We start from the raw sequence: 20,235 nt of genomic DNA on the forward strand, positions 1-20,235 counted from the left end.
CAAGCGAAGAAAGGCCACAAGCCTGCACTCCTCACTCCGAGCCCAGAAAAGACCAAGAAAGGCTCCAAAGCCCACGTAAAGATGCTCATCGATTAGCCCTTATTATCATTCTAGTTAGAGAATTACATATCATTGTGCCATCGTATACATCCAAATGTAGGGTATAGCGCTAGTGTCTTGGCGCCCCACTGTTTCCAACGTGCCGAGGCACAACTGGGAGGGGCTCGGAATGCCATCTCTCCGATATTCTCTCCAGGGCTAGCTTCATGCATGATTATATATCATTGATTATTCTGGAACTTGTTTCCTCCTGGCTTGTATAAGTCCCAAGTTATATATTGGTCGATTTCACCTGATAGCCTGTGGGGTTGTACAGCCAAATCTAGTGCTTCAAAGCTTGGACCCTGAACAGGAGTCCATGAATCTTCAAGTTACACACATAAAACCCCATTTCCTTTGATGACCGAACTTGAAAACATAACAATCGCCGCTTGAATCAACTCGTCATGCCAGTCGACAAGATCCGAGTATCGGGTGACTCCCGCATTGAGTACAAGACCGCTACACTCAACGGCCATAACTACTGTGAGCATACCACGCCTCAAGAGCTTACACCCAGTGTCTTCTATGTGGAATTGATATAAACTGACCATTTGTAGCTTTCATTCTCAGCCAGCCTAGGTCAGGTCAATACAAAGCTACCGTCTTCCTGGTAAGCGGCCAGCTCAATTAAAAAGTTCACACACGTTGACATATTTTCCATAGATCCATGGCTTCCCCGATCTCTCCATGGGATGGCGGTACCAAATCCCCATGCTTGTAGACATGGGTTTGCGGGTGGTAGCTCCCGACTGCCTCGGATACGGACGAACAGTGAGTCTTTCCGCCTTCTGCCCTATTAGGAGATATCATCTAACAACAATTCAAGGACGCTCCAGACAGTTTCACCCCGTATGCCCACAGAAGTTGCGCAGCGGACATCAAAGCCCTAGCAAATCATCTAGGTGAAACCCAAATCATCCTAGGTGGACATGACTGGCAAGCACTTCCCAAGCAAATTCTCTTTCCTAGGACCGCACGGCTAATACACACAATAGGGGCGCAGGACTCGCCTACCGCATTGCGCTCTGGCATCCAGAGCTAGTAAGCCACCTATTCACAGTCTGTGTGCCTTATGCACGACCCATGGCCAAGAATATCTCCATCGAAGACCTCGTTCGTAATGTGACACCACACTTCGCATACCAGCTGCAGTTCAAGAGCGGGGAGGTGGAGAAGGTTATTCGGTCTAAGGATGAGATTCGTCAGTTTTTGCTTGCGCTTTATGGAGGTCGCACCGAGGCGGGTGAGTTTGGGTTTGATGCCCATAAGGGTGTCTTGCTTGATAAGATTGGCCATTTGAAGCCTTCGAGGTTGTTGAGTGAGGAGGTACGTTGAGTTTATTTGATTTGGGGCTTGGGTTCGAGGATTGTTACGCTGACTTTTTACAGGAGTTGGAGTTTTATACGAATGAGTTTGCTCGGAGTGGGATTCATGGACCGCGTATGATATTCTCTGGATTCGTTGATTAATTTTTTGCTAATTATTTCTATAGTTAACTGGTACCGCACTCGTGACGTGAACTACAAAGATGAGCTCGCTATTCTCGACAGGGAAATTGAGATTCCTACATTGTTTATCCAGGCGCTAAGGGATCAGGCTCTGCCGCCTCAGTTGGGCAAGTCTATGGCGAAGCAATTCCCGCGACTGACCCTGAAGCAGGTTGATACCTCGCACTGGGCTCTGTGGGAGAAGCCTGAGGAAGTCAATGAGATTATTGGGACTTGGTTGGAGGACCAGTCCGTTGCCGATGGTAGGGCTGGCAAGCTCTGATCAGAGAAACGATAGATATAGTAGCACAATGAAAAGGAATGATTGGTTGATTATCGCGAGAGTCCATATATCATATCGTCAAAGTATTAAGAATATGTGCTTGATCACAAGTCGCAAGCAGTTGCTTGAACCAGCATGACTGCACAGGACTGGGAATCACCCCGTAAACGGCGAAGCTATTTAGTACTGGAAAACCTTAGTCTCAATTTTACAGCCGACCTTCTCCAGGCGGTCGACATAGTCCTGACCCAGCATAGCGGGAGTAACAATGCCACCACGCGAAACCTTCTTGATCTTCTCCTCCTCATTAAGAATAACCATAGCAGCCTCAGCCAGCAAAAGTCCAGTAAAGGGGTACATACCGCCGTGGTAAATGATCTTACCGAAGACGCGCTGTGGCGAAGCAGTATCTGCAGTAGCGATGGCATGGTACTCGAGAAGGTCATTTGCCGAGTCCTCTCTGCGCGGGCCAGTGCCAGGGGCAAAGACGAACATCTTTACCAGCCAGCGCACCGGCGGCAGTGCAAGCAGCGAAGCTACAACCAAGAAGCCGACGTGGATAGCGACGCCAATCAGAGCGTTACGGACCGACAGGAACTGACGGAAGAAGAAATTCGGCCCATACAGCTCTGGCATCAGGCTGCTGCTGCGGTGCACGATGCTCATGTCGCAGACACCGGACGGGGAGGTCGTCACGGTACCCAGGTCGCGAATTGAGCGCACGCCGAAAAGCTTTTCCAGGATTGAGTCACCGGGGATGTTCTTTGGTGGTGGTGATGCCGTCAACGAGAAGGGTGTCATCGTCTTGGATAGCTCGGACATTGAAAAACCATCGAAGATGGTTAGAATGGTATTCATGGTGCCGCCACTAGGACCGGAGGATCTGTTGTGCATGGATTAGAGATGTGGTCCTCTTTTGACATGAAATTACATACTTCATTTCCTTGATGGTACTGTTGATCTGGCGGGTTGAAGACGAGAGGTCCTCTCGGACTCGCTTAACCAGAGACCATGCCAGCATATCAGCAGGGGCACTCTCAACGCCGTTGCATGGAATTATCTGTCTGCAATTAGCATGGATATATCTGACAGAAATCGGTTGCAGAACGAACAATAGCGCCATTTGCCTTGGCAGTTTCGTGGTACTTGTCAATGATCGACTTGACCCAGGGTGTTTCTCCAGTACTGTAACGATCAGCAAGTGTTCGAATGACTCGGACAATTCTAAAGCAAAGACTTACGCATCCACATAGTGAGTTCCGTTGACAGCGCATGCCTCCACGACGGGGGTTGAGTACAAGTGGTAGGGACCCACACAATTGATAACCAGCCGCGTTTTCTGGGCAAGCTCGTTGAGCTCTGTGGAGTTCAGTTGGACGACCAGGACATCTATGATCACATCAGAGTGAGCATTGAGATACAAAAGTCGAAGAAGAATGGGGACCGTAAGGTTATGTACCTGGATCCACGCGATCTGGGTTCAGAGCCTTCAGTTCCTGGGCGATAGGCTCCATTTTCTGCGCGGATCGACCGGCGATAGCCCATTTCAGAGTGGTAGGAAGGTTCTGCACAATGTGCTCTGTGCAAAATCGACCAGTATAGCCGGTCGGGCCCAGCAAGACCAGGTCATACTGTCGGTTGGAAGTCATGGTGGTTGAGTCGATGTGTTGTGGAGTCTATGATGTAGTTTTGTAGAACAAGGGAGCTTTCGGCAAACCACAAGCTCCTCGGCACACTTCAAGATACAGGGCAGTAGGTGGAATAGCCACAAAAGAGTTATTGAAGCTTTACGTAGGACTAGAAGCAATGCATGTCACACAATCGAGATTTTACCTTGATCTGGGAACTGCAGATGTTTATACTATTTCATGGCCGGGAGATATCACGTGACCGGATGGATCGATTAGCCCGAGAAAAGGAGACTGGGGGGGAGCGGCTGGTCTCGAACACAATCAGGCCAAATTAAAATAGACATCGATATATGTACGAAGCACGGAATACAATATTGCACGAGGTTATTTTGTATGATGTAGAGGGGAAATTGGACTGATATTAGATACCTTAAATAGAAGGCACTAAATAAAAAAATTCTCACTCACTGTTTAACCAAACCAAAAAAAACCCCCAATATCCAACATCAAATCAAACGAATCCTTGAGAAAATCAAAAATCCCACCCTAATCATCTCCACCAACACCGTCATCTTCTCAAAATCTGGTGGACCTGGTGGACCTTCGAAACACAAAGTAAGCATTGGAAACCTGAGGCCATAAACTTTCTGACGTAAGCCCACTAACTCAAAATGGTCAGGTGATCGCACGAAGCCAAGAGCCCTAAGCGAGAATCCACAGCACAACCCGCCCTCATTCAAAGCGTCTTTTTTGGTCTCCTGTTGAATACCCATCTTCATCCTCTACACCAGCCAAGATGACGAAGCGCACCAAGAGTATGTGCCTCTTTCTCAAATTCAACACACTACAAACCGAATTGCTCAATGCTAACTAATTTCCACAGAGGTCGGCATCACCGGTAAATATGGTACCAGGTATGACATTCGCCCAATTTCGCGCCTACACGACTGTGATTTCGATCGAGACACACAACCGATAGCGAACACTCCTATACGACGATACGGATTCTAACAATGTACCAACAGATACGGTGCCTCCCTGCGTAAGCAGGTGAAGAAGATGGAAGTCACCCAGCACGCCCGCTACGTCTGCACTTTCTGCGGAAAGAACACCGTCAAGCGCAAGGCTGTCGGTATCTGGGAGTGCAAGGGCTGCGACAAGACTGTTGCCGGCGGTGCTTACGTCGTCTCGTAAGTCGCCCACCATCGCAAGGAACGACGCTGTGATCCGACTCGGGGATCGACCTGGGCTCGACGCACACAGTCGCGATCCACAACGCACAAGATGAGGGAAGGTTACTGACAGTTCTATTTTCTCTAGCACCCCCGCTGCCGCTGCCACCCGCTCCACCATCCGTCGTCTGCGTGAGATCGCTGAGGTCTAAATGGGAGGATTGTGTGGTTTCATTTCTCTTTACGGTTACGTCTGAATACCAAAAATGAATGAAAAAATTCGGGATTACGAATTCTTGTTGCAATACGCTTCGCACCCGAGTATACCGTATATCGATGTGACTGGTTTTCCAAAGTTCGCCGCGGTCGCTGCCTACCTGATAGAAACTCACTGGTTAATCCAATATCCTCCACCTGGTTACTTCGACGTTCTGCGACTCTGTGCATCATCTATATGGATGGACTGCAGATCCGCGGTCTCTCGTGGTTTCTCAGGCGCTGGACAGTCACGTAGACTTGACGGGACATGAGTGGATCTTGCTTTGGAGGTCACCTGGTCTTAACGTATTGCTTCGAGTGCCTGGACCCGACTGCGCTCCGGACCATATCTTCGTACTTTCTATGTGCACCTGCACATTTGTACCAGGTGCCCAGGCATACTCCGACCCACATGATGCATGCCCTACTCTGAGCGATACTGGCGCTTGGTGATTTGCCAGGAGATCTTACACGATGACTAAGGTGGAAACCGTCCACCTGAGGGCAAGGGTTCAGGTGTGATTCGGGTTTCAGCTAAATCATGGGCGCCTAATGTAGTCATTTCTCAATTGGTAGATCGGCCACCTTGCCTTTCAGGGACTTTGTGTAGTTTGTGTTGTACAAGGACCTTGTTGGATGGCAGGATGGCCACCACATTCGATGCTTAAGAGGTAATAGCCATCAGTTTAAAAAATATATATATCTATATTCTTTATATTTTGATAATATCGTGGTACCAATATTGAAGTTCAAATCAATACAGGGCATGCATCATTCGCCTCCGTCACGTTCCTGCTTTGCGTTAGTCCGGTAATCCGGCCCACCTTCAAAAGGCGCTCCCCACACCTTTCTCGCTTCTACACTTCTCAAGCGCTTCTTCATGGACTTCGCCTTCTCTTATAACTCTGTCGCTCATGTCCGATACCTGTATTGTTTGTTTAGGAGACCTTGGTGAAGGAGCGGGTGATCCTCTTGAGCCTGTGAGCCTTGATTTGAAGGATGGCGACTTCAATGGGCTCGACTCTCAGATCGCTCAGCTACTTCCCTGTGGTCATATCCTACATAATAATTGTTTAAAGCCATGGGTTGAACGGGCAAACAGTTGTCCGATATGTCGGCGCAGTTTTAATATGGTGGAGTTGAGTGATAGTGTTGGAGGTATGACGCCCTCCCCCTTCCTTTGACTTATGACATGGTCCCATTTAGATTACAAGTACTGACTATATTGATTTGCTATAGGAACTGTTACTTCATCCTACGCTGTCCAGGACCGAACCCAAGTGGCCGAAGTTGACCCTTCTATGATTATAGAATATGTGGAGGATGACTTGACCGATTTTCAACCATGTACAATTTGCGGACAAGCCGACAACGAGGATGTTCTTCTTTTATGCGATGGATGTGATGGGCCTTCTCATCTATACTGCCTAGGTTTGGACGAGATCCCCTCGGGGTCATGGTACTGCCAACAATGCGAGGAACTACGTGCTCTGGGACCAGCTCCCGAGGTATCAGCACGGCCGTCTCGGGCGATCGAGCAGCGTAGTCGACGAACTAGAGCTCAGCAGAGACGACTGCAGAATCGAACCCAGACGAATTCTCTACATTGGGCACGAGTCTGGCAATCTGTCTGGGATCATTTGAATCTCGACCTTGATTTCCCATTCGATGACGATCGATCTGCCGAACGTGCGATGCAACAACGCCGTCGCGAGGAGGCCAACCAGCGCGAATTTCAAGCTTGGCAACGCCGCTTTGAGGTCGCTGAGCGACAAGGTGGTGGCAGCCGGTTTCGCGACACAGCATCCCTGTTCGATCTTGACCATGCCCGACCATCGCGACCTCGGGTGCCTAGAGTTCCGACACCGGAGCCCGAATCCCTGGAGGAGATGCGAGCTTGGAACGCATTCGAGAGGGCACGAGAGATCGAAAACAACCCGAGCGCAGCCAGGAAGCGCAAAGAGCCGACCATGTCGCCGTCCCCTGAGCCCACAGAACCAGAACGCAAGTTGAAGCGTCCTCGAACGAGGAGGCCGCAGGAGCTCGCGGCTCGCGCACAGCAAACTCAAAATGGCGAATCTTCCAGAGCTGCGAGCTCCAATGTACGACCAAATGGTGACAATCCCACTGGACCAAGCTTCCTGTCATCACTATTAAAGGAGGTCGAAGATGCACCAAGTCATTCATATGGACCTTCGGCTTCGACATCTGTCGCTCCTAACGACCACCCATCTCCCGGTCCCTCTTCTCCTTCCATCTCTCCCGCCTCATCTCGTTACTCTTCCCCTGTTCAATCGGCGGCCACACCGCCACCTGTCCCGCGAAGCCGCCCCATCTCCCCTCTCCAATTATCCTCCCCGGCCCCACCCTCATCTCCTCCTTTCTCCCCCGAAGTGTCATCGGGTAGTCCATCATCAAATGGCGCCAAAGAAGATAAACCACAACGCCAGCCCGGTCGTCCTCGCTCCCGTATTCCCCAACGAGCACTATGTTTCGGGGCCTCCCGCTCACCAGACTCATCCCCCACTCGAGCTGGTCCATCCCTCGCCCTCAAAGCCGATATACAAAAAATGGTGGGCACTGGACTAAAACCCCACTATAAGAAAAAGATCATCTCGAAAGAGCAATATACAAACATCAACCGGTCCATCTCTCGCATGCTCTACGAGCGAGTTGGCGATAAGGAAACGCTTGAGCCGGATGAACGCACCAACCTCGAAACAGAGGCCAAACATGAAGTGCAGAATACAATTGATGCACTGAAGATGAAGAGCAAAGATAAGCAGAAACAGCGCATGGTGGCTATCGACACAGACGGTGATCTATAATGACTATACCACGAACTCTCCCCCGCATTTAATGGCGTTTTTTTCTCATCTCAGCGAATCCTACTCTTTGGCGGAATGGATTGGAATGTACAACCGGCGTTTGATACTTGCAGGCTGTCTTCTTATTCTCCTTCCGCGAGGCATCTGTGTGGGAACTCTTTTGTTCGTAACACTGCTTCGATGGGAGTGATTATTGTGTTTTTCTTGCGTGGAGCTAGTCTATTCACGTTCTCTTTGCTCCATATTGTGTCTAAATATCATTTATCTTCTGACCGTAGGGGGAGGTACGGCCACTCCTAGGTAGCCTCACCATCTTTGGTTATTGGGTCTTTCTATTTCCTAGTTGGGTTTCAAGTCTATATACTTTAAAAGGCAATTCCTCAGATAATCTCTGACGAATAGTTTATAGGATAGCGACAACTCCGGATTCAATCGAGGGTCGAATTAGCTGCACATTTATGGATAAGTTTAAATAAAGTACAAAGTACATATAGTAAGTACAAAGATGCTGTCACATGGGACAAAACTGATTTTGAACAGTGTGGTACCACCAGAATCCGCTCTACAAGATATACCGGAGTTAAGGATTCTGATCAGAATTGACAGTTAGCAAGAAACAAAATAACAAATTCGCTCTCGCACTCACTGTTCTATGTGTCAAATCATCCAGGTGCGAATTTTCATATCCCTCCACCGTCCCAGGCTGATCTCGCTTGTGATTTTCCAAAACGCACACAAGCCGGTAGATAAGCACAGTGACACCGGCAACAAAAGAGGTCACGACAACAAGAACGAATCCCAGCACAACCAAATCACAAGCAGACGATCAGACGATCAGACGATCAGACTTATCCGGACAATACCAAATATAGAACCCCGACAAAGCAATAGGTGGGCATCAGTCTTTAGTCGATTCTGTGGAGAAGCTTTTTCTCTTCTTCTTCTTCTTCTTCTTCTTCTGTTTATGTGCCATCGCCGCTGTAGTTGGCGAGAACTTTGAGTGCCTCATCCTTATATAGTGTGTCGATGGCAGAGAGCTTTTTCATACCCGGAAGATCGGAGCTAGAGCTAGAACTCTTGGGTACTAAGAGAGGCCGTCATTTTTCGATTTGTGCTATTTTGGAACAGTGCTAATGCCATGAACCAATTTTTGACTACAGGCAAACCGATGGCTATCTGCTTCATTCTCTGAGGCAGCTATTTTAGGTAACAAAAGAAACTGAACAATTTAGTGCGTGGAGTATATGGATGTAGATCCGCTATCGGGCTTAATACCAGCCGATGTCAGACCGAAGCTCAACCTGGTAAGCCGGTATTGATATAATTTACAGGTATCTATCCATAGATCTGAGGGAACCGCGGGGGAAGAACGGACGCTCACAATTTCTTGGTGTATCTCAAATCATTTTGAAATCTGTGTTACGGGAAGACTTATAACCGGAATACCTCAGTTCGAAGTGTCTTCCGGGCAGACAATCACCGTTATTGATCATGTTAGGAATCTGCGAAGGTTGCCGCGCCGAAATCGTTAAAAGGCATCCCAACAACAAAATACAATATCTAAAAGGCAAAGAATGCTGCCGATATACTTGAAGATGGGATAAGGGGATAAAATATTGAAGCTATCATTTGGGGGGATTTCAACTGAAACCCCCAATTCCATAGCCCCCAGCTCAGTACCAATCGTCCTGCAGCTATTGACACTGGCATCACATTGGAGACCATCGACATTTCCACTTTCTACAGACCTGGTAATAGGAACTTGATTCAAAGCAACATTCCTGCCAGGTGACCCAGCAGATCATAAAGAGCCCCAAAAGATCCTAAAAACATCTTGTCCAGGGCTGCCGGGGCCGGTGCAGTCCGGTAACATTTGGATAGCGTAATCTGGTACCCTGCGAGCTGCGCAATGTAGTTGAGAAACTAGGGCCCCTTTGGCCCAACAGCGCAATATGGAAGAGACATTGTAACAACATGACTTGGCCCTGGCTTAAGTGGTACACATCATCATGGCGAGTAACCGGTGACTTATACTTGGTTCTCTTTCAAGGTTCGTTTGTCTGAGAAAGATCGGTTGATCATATGTTGTGAGGAATTTATGCTTCATCACTTCAGACAAATTATGCGTGCGGGCCCAGCTCAATCTTTTTCTTTTTTCCGTTTGCTTATTTGAACATAGAAGCCCCATTAAAAGAATTAGCTGCAAAACACATAGAATATATGCGGCGAAAAAGGTATAAATATGCACTGCGGCTTTTTCGTGTATAACATATGATTTCTGAGATCTCTGCTCTTCCCGGCGCCCTATAGGGCCCTGGAGACCAGTATCGAGTAATGAATACCTTAGATACATGTATGTGTGTGATCTTGCTCACCTCGGCTTTATACAAGTGCATACCGGCTGTATAGAAGTGGGTCTCTTCCCCGCAAATCGGCCATGGCGTATCCCACGTGGATACTTCCGGCTTTACCGGCCGAACGCCGGTGCCCAGATGGGAAGGTAACCTATAGCCGCAAGATAAGAATGACCATATATTGATGGCTGGGGCGTAATGCCCCAAGTAAATACTTCATCCATTTTGACTTCGAACAACACAAGTCTCAAGTCGTCCTTGAATCATGGGCAGCATCGAAGAACCAAACTTCTGCCAGAAGAACAAAGACCTCGACTACGATGTCCTTATCATTGGCGCCGGACTTTCCGGCATTTACTCGCTATATCGAATGCGACAATTAGGCCTGCGGACGAAAGTCTTAGAGGCCGGCGGGGGTGTAGGGGGAACGTGGTACTGGAATCGATACCCAGGCGCACGATTCGATTCTGAAAGCTATTCATACAATTTCTCATTCTCCCAAGAGGTCCTCGATGAGTGGAACTGGTCAGAACATTTCGCCTCGCAGCCCGAGACACTACGGTACTGTGAATTCGTGTGCGACAAGTTCGATCTCCGTCGAGACATGCAATTCGACACGCGCGTCACTGCGGCACATTTCCAAGACGACACCAAGTCATGGCTTGTAACAGACGAAAACGGACAAAAATACACCTCACGCTTTGTGGTCACTTGTATTGGCATTTTGAACAACTACACCTTGCCTAATATCCCCGGAGTCCTGGACTACAAAGGCGAAGCCTTCCACACTGCCCGCTGGCCTGCAGAGCAAGTTGACTTCACAAACAAACGCGTCGCAGTCATAGGCACTGGGGCAACCGCCATCCAAGTCATCCAAGAAGTCTCCAAGACAGTAGGTCATCTGACCGTCTTCCAACGGACCCCGAACTGGAGTCTGCCTCTCCGGAACGCACCCCTCACCACAGAAGAGATGGACAAAATCAGATCCCGCTACCCAGAGATATTCCGCAAATGCGCAGAGTCTTGGCACTGTTTCATGCACGTACCGGACAAGCGAAGCACCTTCGACCTGAGCCCGGAAGACCGCGAAGCATTCTGGGAAGAACTGTACGCGCAACGCGGATTTGCGAAGTGGATGAGCAACTTCGGCGACATCAACACGAGCAAAGAGGCGAATGCGCTGTTTAGCGAGTTTGTCGCGAACAAGATCCGCGGGCGCGTGCATGACCCCGTCACGGCGGAGATTCTTATCCCCAAATGTCATGGGTTCGGGACGAAACGTGTGCCCATGGAAACACGCTATTTCGAAGCGTATAACCAGCCCAATGTGCGCTTGGTGGATGTCAAATCTAATCCCATTGAATGTGTTACCGAGTCTGGGATTAGGACGAAGGATGAAGCCTTTGAGTTTGATATGATTGTATATGCCACCGGGTTCGACGCTGTGACCGGGTCTTTCACAGCAATTGATTTCCGGGGTGTGGATGGGGTCAAGTTGAAGGATAGGTGGAGTGAGGGTCCACGCACGTTTTTAGGTCTGTTTGTTGAAAGCTTCCCCAATATGATGATGGTGATGGGACCGCATCAGATGTTTGGGAATATCCCTCGCAGCGTGGAGTATGCTGCGAGCTGGGTAGCGCGGTTTATTGAGTTCTGTCGGGATCGGGGGATTACATTTGCTGGGGCTACGCGGCAGAGTGTCTTGGATTGGACGGAGCATGTCCATACTTGTGCGGTTGGATTGCTTGCTAATGATGTCGATTCTTGGATGACTGGTGTCAATAAGAATTTAGCGCACAAGCAGAAGAGAATCATTGCGCGATATCAGGGTCCGGCACCTGGATATCGAAAGCGTGCTGAGGAGGTGGTCACGAGAGAGTATCGGGATTTGGTGCTTGAATGAGTTTTGTATAAGCATCGTGAGGAAATGCTTTTAGTTTTACAGAATATAATTGATGCCAAATATCCCTATCCAAGTGGCTAACAAGAGTATGGGGCCCGCGGCACACGCAGGGCGGACGATACCCCCTAGATCAATTCTAGGCGGAACGCTTCCTAGTGCAAGATGAGTGGGGAAAGGAGCAGTTTTCCCTCGACGGACTACCAGGCGCATGGATCCCCTACGGCGGCGGCGGGTTTATGTGTACTGGACGGCACTTTGCGAAACAGGAGATACTGGGCAGTGTCGCCATTTTTCAGTCCTATTACAAGCTGGAGATGGTCGACCGACCCAAGGGTTGGCTGCCGCGTCCGGACCGCCGATTCTATGGGGTGGGCGCTATGCCTCCAGCTGAGCCTATTCCGTTTCGCATCCGCCGCCGCCGCCGAGGAATCTAGACGGACAGCCCCCGAAAGCTATTCTACAGTGCACGGCCGCCCATAAATAGGACTCTTTTATTCTTACCCATTATGTACAGCTCAGTATATAGTATGAACATGCTTGATACTTGAGAAGTCATCTTGAAACCAAATCGACTTGACATGATATGAGAGACCGCTAAAGAGAGTGAGATAGGTTCTTTCTATATATCTCTTATCTCACAGGTATGCCTGCAAGGCCTCTTCAGTCCAATCCCACAACCGCTTAGCTAACGCTGCATCCTGGGACGCCTTGTCTAATTTGGTAGAGAGCACCCCGAGCGGCTCGTAGAACTGGCCATTCTGCAGGGTGTCCTTGGCGACTGTCGAAGCCCAGAGCTGATTATGGGCGCCTTCCTCCGGCTTCATCAGCTGACCCAAGTTGGTGACCCAGATGAAGGCGCGGTTGAAGCAGCCTAGGTTCTCGACCAGCCCGGTATTCACGACTCCGGGCGTGACGGAGATACTGGTCATGGCCGGGTACCGAAGTGCGAGCTCACGCGCGTACAGCAGGTTTGCCAACTTGCTCTGGCCGTAGCGGATCCATCCACCAAAGGCGCTGAACTCCTGCTTGGTGCGCACCGCGCCAAAGACGATTCCTCCACCCGGGTGCATCTTGAACCCCAGTGAGGTCAGCAGGATGATACGCACGTCCGCTGCTTCTGCTGTAGTCTAGAGGAGTGGCAGCAGCTTGCGGATCAGCAGCGCGTGGCCGAGATGGTTTGTGCCGAATTGGATCTCGTAGCCGTCCGCCGTCAGCCCCGGTGGCGTGGCCATGATGCCCGTGTTGCACATCAGAATATCCAAGCGGGATTCCTGGGCTAGAAAAGTCTCTGCTGCCTGCTTCACTGAAGCCAAGGAGGCCAGGTCACAGGGAAGGAAGGTGACCAGCGTTTTGCTGCCAGCTTGTCGGATCTGCTGGATGACTGCATCCGCGCTGGTGCGGCGTTCCGACCACTAATGTAGATGTGCGCTGGCGATTTTTGCGCCAATTGCCGTGCGCTTTCAGCCCCAAGACCTCCGGTGCCTGGCCGAGCACATAACGAAGACAGGCATTAGCTCATGATTCATCGTATATAAGGACTGGATGGGGCTTTGAGGTTCGTTATTGGTGTAGTAGTACTCACCGCCAGTAATGAGAATGACCTTTCCAGACAAATCGGGCATACTGTCCGGGTTGTACTTAATTGTCGGCATGATGTTTGTTGGAGGGAAAGATGGGTTTGAGTGATTTCACGAGCTTGGTGTTGGTGTTGTTGATGATGATCGACTACATCCATCTTAGTGGTTAGAAGAAACCTAATGCTTAAGGAGGTAGGGGTGGACGAATAATCGGCCCGAATTTAGGAAGAATAAGGAAGACAACCGGAGCGGAACAATACTAGAATCAGTTAATCTATCAGTTGTGCCTTGTTACGGACCTCACTGAGGAGCCGCAACTTACAGATGGGCCAGAGCCAACCAGTCCCCACGAACCATGTAGACCTCGCCATATTGCTTTTTTGGGTACCTTACGGGTACCCGCGAACCCACCAAGAACCCAGGAGCCTGTAAATTACAAAATAACATAGGTAAGAAATGATTTACCACATACAAAGATCCGTTATATGATATATGTTACGCGTATTCAAAAGTCTTGGGGGGCTTTGGGAGGGTCGAAACCTGACCCGCGGGTTTGGCGAGGTCTAGAACCATGCATACAGACAAGGGTTCTTAAGCCCAAAATAAGTTAATTCTTTGTTGCTAAGTTATAAAACCGATATAATCAACTAGTAGTCATATACTAGGTTTATTACTGTAGTTAATAGTGTTGTCACCGATATTTATTTTGCCTTGACCAAAGACGTGCGGCATCCCTACAAGGGCCCGAGCAACCTGCATCTTACCAGGTTGTGATATTGATTCATCTTCTTCTTATTCTTTCTTCTTTTCAAAGAAGGATTTGTACCTTTGTCTAACCTAGCCGGGATGATGATATGAAAGGCAACCCCAAATCTGACAGAGGACTCGACTCTGATAAGTCGGGCCAGAGCCGTTGCGCGAGCCACCGATTCCGCAACTCCGAAGCACGTAGCCGCTTCATTTGGGAATTTCGCTGTGCTAAGAAAGGGACTCGTATCATCTGTGCGACGAGACGGTCAAAGGCTGGCAGCTGGTTTAGGATTAATACGCGCACCATAATCGTCCACTCCGATTCGGCGATGCTATAATCTCCCAGTAACATTTCCAGGCGCTCTAGCGGTGGTGATGCTATAGTGGTGGCGGGGATAGGGAATTCTGTTGTTTTTGATGTGATTCTTGTTTCTCCAGCCGGTGCTAAGGTAGATTGTGCGACGACACGCTTTTCCCTGTTAGGGTGGTGCTGTTACCTTCTACTGCTGTTGCTGCTGATGATGTCAAGGTAAGATAGGCGTTGACGATGCTATCGGATAGGCTTGTCTAGCGCTCTAAAACAAGATTTAGGACAGTCATGTTCTCGGGCCGGTGACGGCACTAGTGGCATTGTAACAAAATATCGCGGAAGGAGCTCAGATGGGAGTCGAGCTGTTTCCTCTCCTCGTGCAGCCTAGGGTCACCAGAGACCTCGAGTTCATCGAGGAGGAACATAGCAGTGGTAAGGCAAGAGTATCTGTATATATTATGGATGGCTACTGCTGGCTTCGGATCTTGAGGGATTGAAGCTGAAGATGGTGTCAATAAGGAGGCCGTTGACTTCACTGGGTGATGTGGCCAGGGTTTTACGTTGGGAGTGGGCGCTGGGATAGTGGAGGTGCGAAGAATGGAATTGGGACTCAAAAAACCGTCGACCACACCTGAAAAACGCATAAGAGGTATATCGTGGCTGGCTTTGTCGTCGTGAACCAAGTTACTCTTTGGCCGAGATGACACATTCCCAAAACCCACCGTCGAGGGGGAATTGTTCGTGTCGTGTGAAAGATGGATATCAGTGGGCATCGACATGGAAGGTGGCGACCCTCCCACGACTATCCTGCCCGCCCAAATGCCAGTCAAGAATGTTGAAGAAATTTGGGTCGTATTCCCTTTGGATTTTAGCACCACCTAGCTGGGTTGCATTACGTCGACCATAACGTCCTGGGAACTTCTGGGCTGTTTAACGGGGAGAAGAGCTTTGAAAATTTCAATTCAGATCAGACCCTGCAAGAACGACCAGTTTCAGGTTTCGACAGTGAAGGTACAGCAAAAGCCAAAGAAAAAAAATAAAAGGAAAGGCACACGTCGCTCTCATCCAATTCATAACAAAAACCCTTGGTAGAAGGATTCGCTGATTGGTGGAGAAATTGTAATTATTTCATCTGTCACGTTCGGTAGCCGTCTGATGATTGGGTGCAACATGCACGACATGACTCGTACATGACTCGTACATGTGATAAGCACAGGGCGCTTGCACCACGAGAACGGCAGATTATCGTTTTACGCCCTTGCACTACCAAGGAAAAAGTCGCTGCGATTTAAACTGCGGAGTCGCCGATACATCACGCCTTATTTCCTTGGCCTGATTTACGAGGTCGGATCGGGCCGGGTCGGGCCGGCCCAGCTGGAACCAGATCATTAGCCTTCCTCGAGGAAGGATGTAAATTGAAAAACATTGGCCAGACAAGACTGCCTTCCTCATCGGGGCCTCGTGTCACGTGCAGTTCCTAATACTTTGATACCCCCAAGGTCTACTGTCAGAAATATTTTCAACCTGGTAGGAAAGGGCTCGGCGACATCGAAGTGCGACTTATTTTCTAGGCCTTGAAGACGAGTGTTGGATCATATCGGATTAGATCAGGCCGGGCCGGTTCTGCCCGAACCAGATCTTTTGAACCTCGTCCGATTCTTAGCGAGGATGCTCACTACAAACCTACCAATCCCATAGACCTACTTACTGCCCCATCCCATGCACTCACCCCACTCGTAAAAACCTTTCCACGCGAGGTACAGTAAGCCCGAGGTCAATCAAGAGGGCAAATAAACGCAATCTATGGGTTGAGCACGCTCCTCTACTCTTTGTCTTTCCTGAGCTCAACCGGCGTCACGCTAGGATAAGTTTATTCATAGTGGAACATCAGAATTGTCAGGTGTGAAATTGGAACAGATTTGATCAAGGACAACTGAAGATTGGATAGATCAATATGATCAACAGAGAATTGTGAGCAGAAACTTGCAAATTTTGATTCACAGGACCAAATTTCAACACCATTCAATCATCTTGGCAAACATCATCAGATCTGAGCGCAGCGAGTCAAATTGAAATACTCGAGCAGGAATACTGATGAGCCCAACGAGGAGGCTAAGCATAGATTCAACAAACCAATAAGGGAGTAGTATGAACAGCAACGGCAGTATCTATTCTTACATCAGATTCTCGGCCCTAGTTAACCAGCTGCACAATTTCCAACCTCTATTGGGGTCACAAGAGACATTTTTTTGTCCTTCTTTGGGAATGAGATTGAAGACCTCATTGGGGGCAGATTCAAGAGACTCCTAATGTACCACTGGAAGATGTTGAAGAAATGCCTAGGCAATCGATGGCGCAAAATGAAGATACCCAAAATACACTAATGAAAGAGATTATAGAAACGCTCAGGGAACCGATTGCGCAAAGCGAAGAATCTCCCGGCGAGCCAATGGAAAATTTTGCAGAAACGCCCAGGGAACCAATGTCGCAAGATCAAGAGAATCCTAGTGAGCCATTAGCGCGAGATGAAGAGACTCTAACTAAATAAGTCGGTCCTAGCTACGTAGCTATCGACCTAAAACTGAAGTTGGAGGTATTCACGTGTCCTAAATAGGCAATTCCCGGGGCTTGGTGGGATGTGAATATTAACTTGAAATAGATCGTGCTAGGCGAGACATGACCTCTATGTACCGTGACGCATAGTGAAACTGGGGATACTGACAGATTGTTAGATCAGATCAATAACGAGCTCCCAGGGCTCATAACCTGTTGAAGTCTATAGAGTAGATGAGATCATGAAACAGCACAATGTAATGTATTGTGGATGGTTGATAGTTGTACTGGGGGAAAGGTAGGAACTAGACTACTACAAATGTAGGGAAACATCATGTGACCAATGAGAGATCTCAACACATAAGAATACCGGCATATAACGCCAAGTCAATGATAAATTACTGCCGGTAAGACAGCCGGAGAGCCGAGGGTATCTCGGGAAGCTTGGCGGGGAATTTTGCGGGGGACAGCTTTCCCCGCCTTCGCGATGTGAAGGAAGTATGTGTGATTTTGTACTCTTCATGTATAATTTCAATCATGTCGGCACCGCTTTGGTTACAGTTCACTGGTACTCAAACCAAACGGAAGCGCGCAGAGCTCGCCTGTGTGATATGTCATAGCAAGAAGGTAAGCTACTTAGTTCTCCACTGTCTCGGCAAAGAGGCTAACGGCCGCAGATTAGATGTGACCTGCAGGCTCGAGGGGCTCAGGGGTATAGGAACTGCACTAAATGCGAATCCGGCGGCAAAGAATGCCGGTGAGTGATTCTTTCAAGGCTTTCCGGATGGATATGGCCTGACCCGGTCACAGAACGAGGCCATCAAGACGAGGTCGGCCCGCTGCAAGTGCGGTCCCATTGACACCTCCGATAACCGAGACCAATTCATGTGTTCAAATAAACCGACATAGCTCTATCCCGGATCATCTTGCTGTTGATCAACCATCCTCTGGACCTCGTGGGGCCGGGTTAGGGAACGATATCCGGTCCTTGGACTTCCCTAGAGATTTGCTTCGGAGATCTTCCATCTCCCCGGCTCAAGTCGAGCAAGCAAAAACCCAGAGTTTTCACAATATCGAATGGTCGCTGAGAGATGACCCATCCCCGGGTCAAGTGCCGCCTGACCCCCAGGGCAGGCCTATGCAAGCCATGACCAATGATTCTCCCACCACTCAACGAACAGAAGACCACTCGGAGCATAATGATAGCTATCCAATTGGTCATATATTTTTACCAGAGCTACAAACAAATGCTCGAGCTCAGGAGCGGCTCATTGCGGAAAGAATGCCCGAGGTGCTCAACCTACCTGACCCAGACCTACAACAAACATTCGCAGAAACATATTGGGAGTACTGTTACACATGGTGTCCAGTCCTAGACCGAGAGACCCTCTCACAAGAGCTCGCTAGGTCTCCATTACTTGTCAATGCCCTGGCTGTGGTTGGTAGCAATATCAAACCGCCCATGATTCCACATGATGGACCTGCCGGCTATTACGAACGAGCTCGCACCAGGTTCTACAATGATGAAGAGGCAGATGTCATGACCTCGTTGAAAGCTATTTCGCTATTTTATTGGTGGAGTCCGCGCCCACCAACTATCCTCCATCGCCATTCTTCTTGGTGGTGGACTTCGGTGGTCATCCGACATTGCCAACAGCTAGGTGTACACCGGGAACCAGCGCAAAATCATCCGCTGCGTCAACAGATTGATCTCAGCCTCCGGCGTCGAATATGGTGGACGGCATTTGCGCGTGAGCGACTAACTGCTTTGTGTCAAAGTAAACCGTGTGTCATTGATCCCGAAGACTGTACCCTGTCCGAACCCACATTAGAAGATTTCTCCCAGGACACGGATAAAACCAAAGCTGAAGTCTTCATCTACTGGGTCCGGCTTTGTGCTATTATTGGCAAGATTGCAAAATACCTCGCTCGTTCTAGCGACGCCGGATCTTCCGCATTCCCAGCATCTCTGGCCCGCGACCTCATCGGCTGGGTCCAGTCGCTCCCTCCCCATCTACAATTGCCGATTGGGTCAGATCGCACCACCCATTTTAATAGAGATGTGCATCAACTTCATCTTCCGTACCTGGCCGTCATTATCATTATCCACCTTCAGCGATCTTCCCCCTCCCAACCTCTCCCACAGGCATATCCACCAGCAATACTCGCCGCATCATGTATGGCCCGCATTATGCGGGACATTCTAGCACGCGGGGGGACCCGATTCCTCATGGCCATAACAGGATGGTATTGCGGTACGGCATTTATTGCACTGCTACAGGCTCTTCGAATAGAAGGTCTTGCAAAAAGTGCCAACGAAGATCTAGATATCTTGACTCTGGCTGTGGATCAACTGCGCATCATGTGGCCTACCGCCGCAGTATTCCACTCAGGCTTTGGCCGTCTACGACCTAGCGCTACCGCGCCAGACTTTGACTCCCAAAGAACACCTGGTCCGGATCTCGGTATGGGTGATGGAACGGTGTATATGGAAATGGCAGATGGCATTGATTGGACTGCCTACTTCCCGTTCGCGACTACTGAAACTAGTGGCATCGCTGGTAGACTGCTAGTTCCACATACCGAGGAGCTTTTTTTTGATGATGATGCCTTTGCTGATGCTATGCTTCAGTTTCAGGATTTGTTTGAGCCTTGCGACACCCTTGCTGAGATGAATCCTTTTATGTAATGATGTTGAAGACCTTTACACCACTCCCCGATTTCAGCTCCTACCTATATGGTTTTGTATTCCCTTTTGTGTCATACTATTGTCTGTGAGGGTAATGTTTGGCTTGATTATTGTCCCACTGCCATATAGAGGTTTTAATGGGTAGACCGTTGCGCGGCTACTACGCAACGAGATAAACGGGTTTGAAAAAAGGAAATCTGGAAAGGAAAGCCGAGGCCGCTGCAACGGAGCTACTTCTGGGACATTCTAACAGATGGTTGGTCATATGACTGTAGGTGACGACTACCTTTTGTAACACAAATGAGTCACTAAGCCTTGTCATATGGTTTTGGTGGTTC

At 49.1% G+C, this 20,235-nt stretch overlaps 8 protein-coding genes across 8 annotated transcripts; 5 read left to right on the plus strand and 3 right to left on the minus strand.

Moving 5' to 3' along the window:
- Positions 1-506: 506 nt before the first annotated feature.
- Positions 507-1,872, plus strand: N7537_007046 (alpha/beta fold hydrolase; the record flags this gene model as incomplete). Its single annotated transcript, XM_056898103.1, has 7 exons — positions 507-585; positions 660-712; positions 766-873; positions 929-951; positions 1,098-1,428; positions 1,491-1,542; positions 1,595-1,872. 7 exons carry the CDS (start codon positions 507-509, stop codon positions 1,870-1,872), a joined length of 924 nt encoding a protein of 307 aa, XP_056753888.1.
- A 180-nt stretch (positions 1,873-2,052) lies between these two features.
- N7537_007047 (saccharopine dehydrogenase family protein) lies at positions 2,053-3,521 on the minus strand (the record flags this gene model as incomplete). Its single annotated transcript, XM_056898104.1, has 5 exons — positions 2,053-2,755; positions 2,808-2,932; positions 2,985-3,057; positions 3,114-3,261; positions 3,332-3,521. The coding sequence occupies 5 exons, from the start codon at positions 3,519-3,521 to the stop codon at positions 2,053-2,055; spliced, it is 1,239 nt and encodes a 412-aa protein (XP_056753889.1).
- A 778-nt stretch (positions 3,522-4,299) lies between these two features.
- Positions 4,300-4,887, plus strand: N7537_007048 (60S ribosomal protein eL43; the record flags this gene model as incomplete). Its single annotated transcript, XM_056898105.1, has 4 exons — positions 4,300-4,318; positions 4,387-4,417; positions 4,529-4,693; positions 4,824-4,887. The coding sequence occupies 4 exons, from the start codon at positions 4,300-4,302 to the stop codon at positions 4,885-4,887; spliced, it is 279 nt and encodes a 92-aa protein (XP_056753890.1).
- A 906-nt stretch (positions 4,888-5,793) lies between these two features.
- N7537_007049 (putative PHD and RING finger domain protein) lies at positions 5,794-7,761 on the plus strand (the record flags this gene model as incomplete). Its single annotated transcript, XM_056898106.1, has 2 exons — positions 5,794-6,091; positions 6,173-7,761. The coding sequence occupies exons 1-2, from the start codon at positions 5,848-5,850 to the stop codon at positions 7,759-7,761; spliced, it is 1,833 nt and encodes a 610-aa protein (XP_056753891.1). The 5' UTR covers positions 5,794-5,847.
- Positions 7,762-10,380: 2,619 nt separating this feature from the next.
- Positions 10,381-12,452, plus strand: N7537_007050 (flavin-containing monooxygenase; the record flags this gene model as incomplete). Its single annotated transcript, XM_056898107.1, has 2 exons — positions 10,381-12,006; positions 12,159-12,452. 2 exons carry the CDS (start codon positions 10,381-10,383, stop codon positions 12,450-12,452), a joined length of 1,920 nt encoding a protein of 639 aa, XP_056753892.1.
- A 201-nt stretch (positions 12,453-12,653) lies between these two features.
- N7537_007051 (Short-chain dehydrogenase/reductase SDR) lies at positions 12,654-13,088 on the minus strand (the record flags this gene model as incomplete). The annotated part of the gene is made up of 1 exon (XM_056898108.1): positions 12,654-13,088. The coding sequence occupies one exon, from the start codon at positions 13,086-13,088 to the stop codon at positions 12,654-12,656; it is 435 nt and encodes a 144-aa protein (XP_056753893.1).
- A 57-nt stretch (positions 13,089-13,145) lies between these two features.
- On the minus strand, positions 13,146-13,670 carry N7537_007052 (Short-chain dehydrogenase/reductase SDR; the record flags this gene model as incomplete). Its single annotated transcript, XM_056898109.1, has 2 exons — positions 13,146-13,430; positions 13,518-13,670. The coding sequence occupies 2 exons, from the start codon at positions 13,668-13,670 to the stop codon at positions 13,146-13,148; spliced, it is 438 nt and encodes a 145-aa protein (XP_056753894.1).
- A 4,075-nt stretch (positions 13,671-17,745) lies between these two features.
- On the plus strand, positions 17,746-19,897 carry N7537_007053 (uncharacterized protein; the record flags this gene model as incomplete). The annotated part of the gene is made up of 3 exons (XM_056898110.1): positions 17,746-17,835; positions 17,886-17,965; positions 18,019-19,897. The coding sequence occupies 3 exons, from the start codon at positions 17,746-17,748 to the stop codon at positions 19,895-19,897; spliced, it is 2,049 nt and encodes a 682-aa protein (XP_056753895.1).
- Positions 19,898-20,235: the final 338 nt, after the last annotated feature.

Source organism: Penicillium hordei (genome assembly GCF_028827395.1).
Source record: "Penicillium hordei strain IBT 12815 chromosome Unknown utg000003l_segment0_segment0, whole genome shotgun sequence".
Lineage (NCBI taxonomy): Eukaryota > Fungi > Ascomycota > Eurotiomycetes > Eurotiales > Aspergillaceae > Penicillium > Penicillium hordei.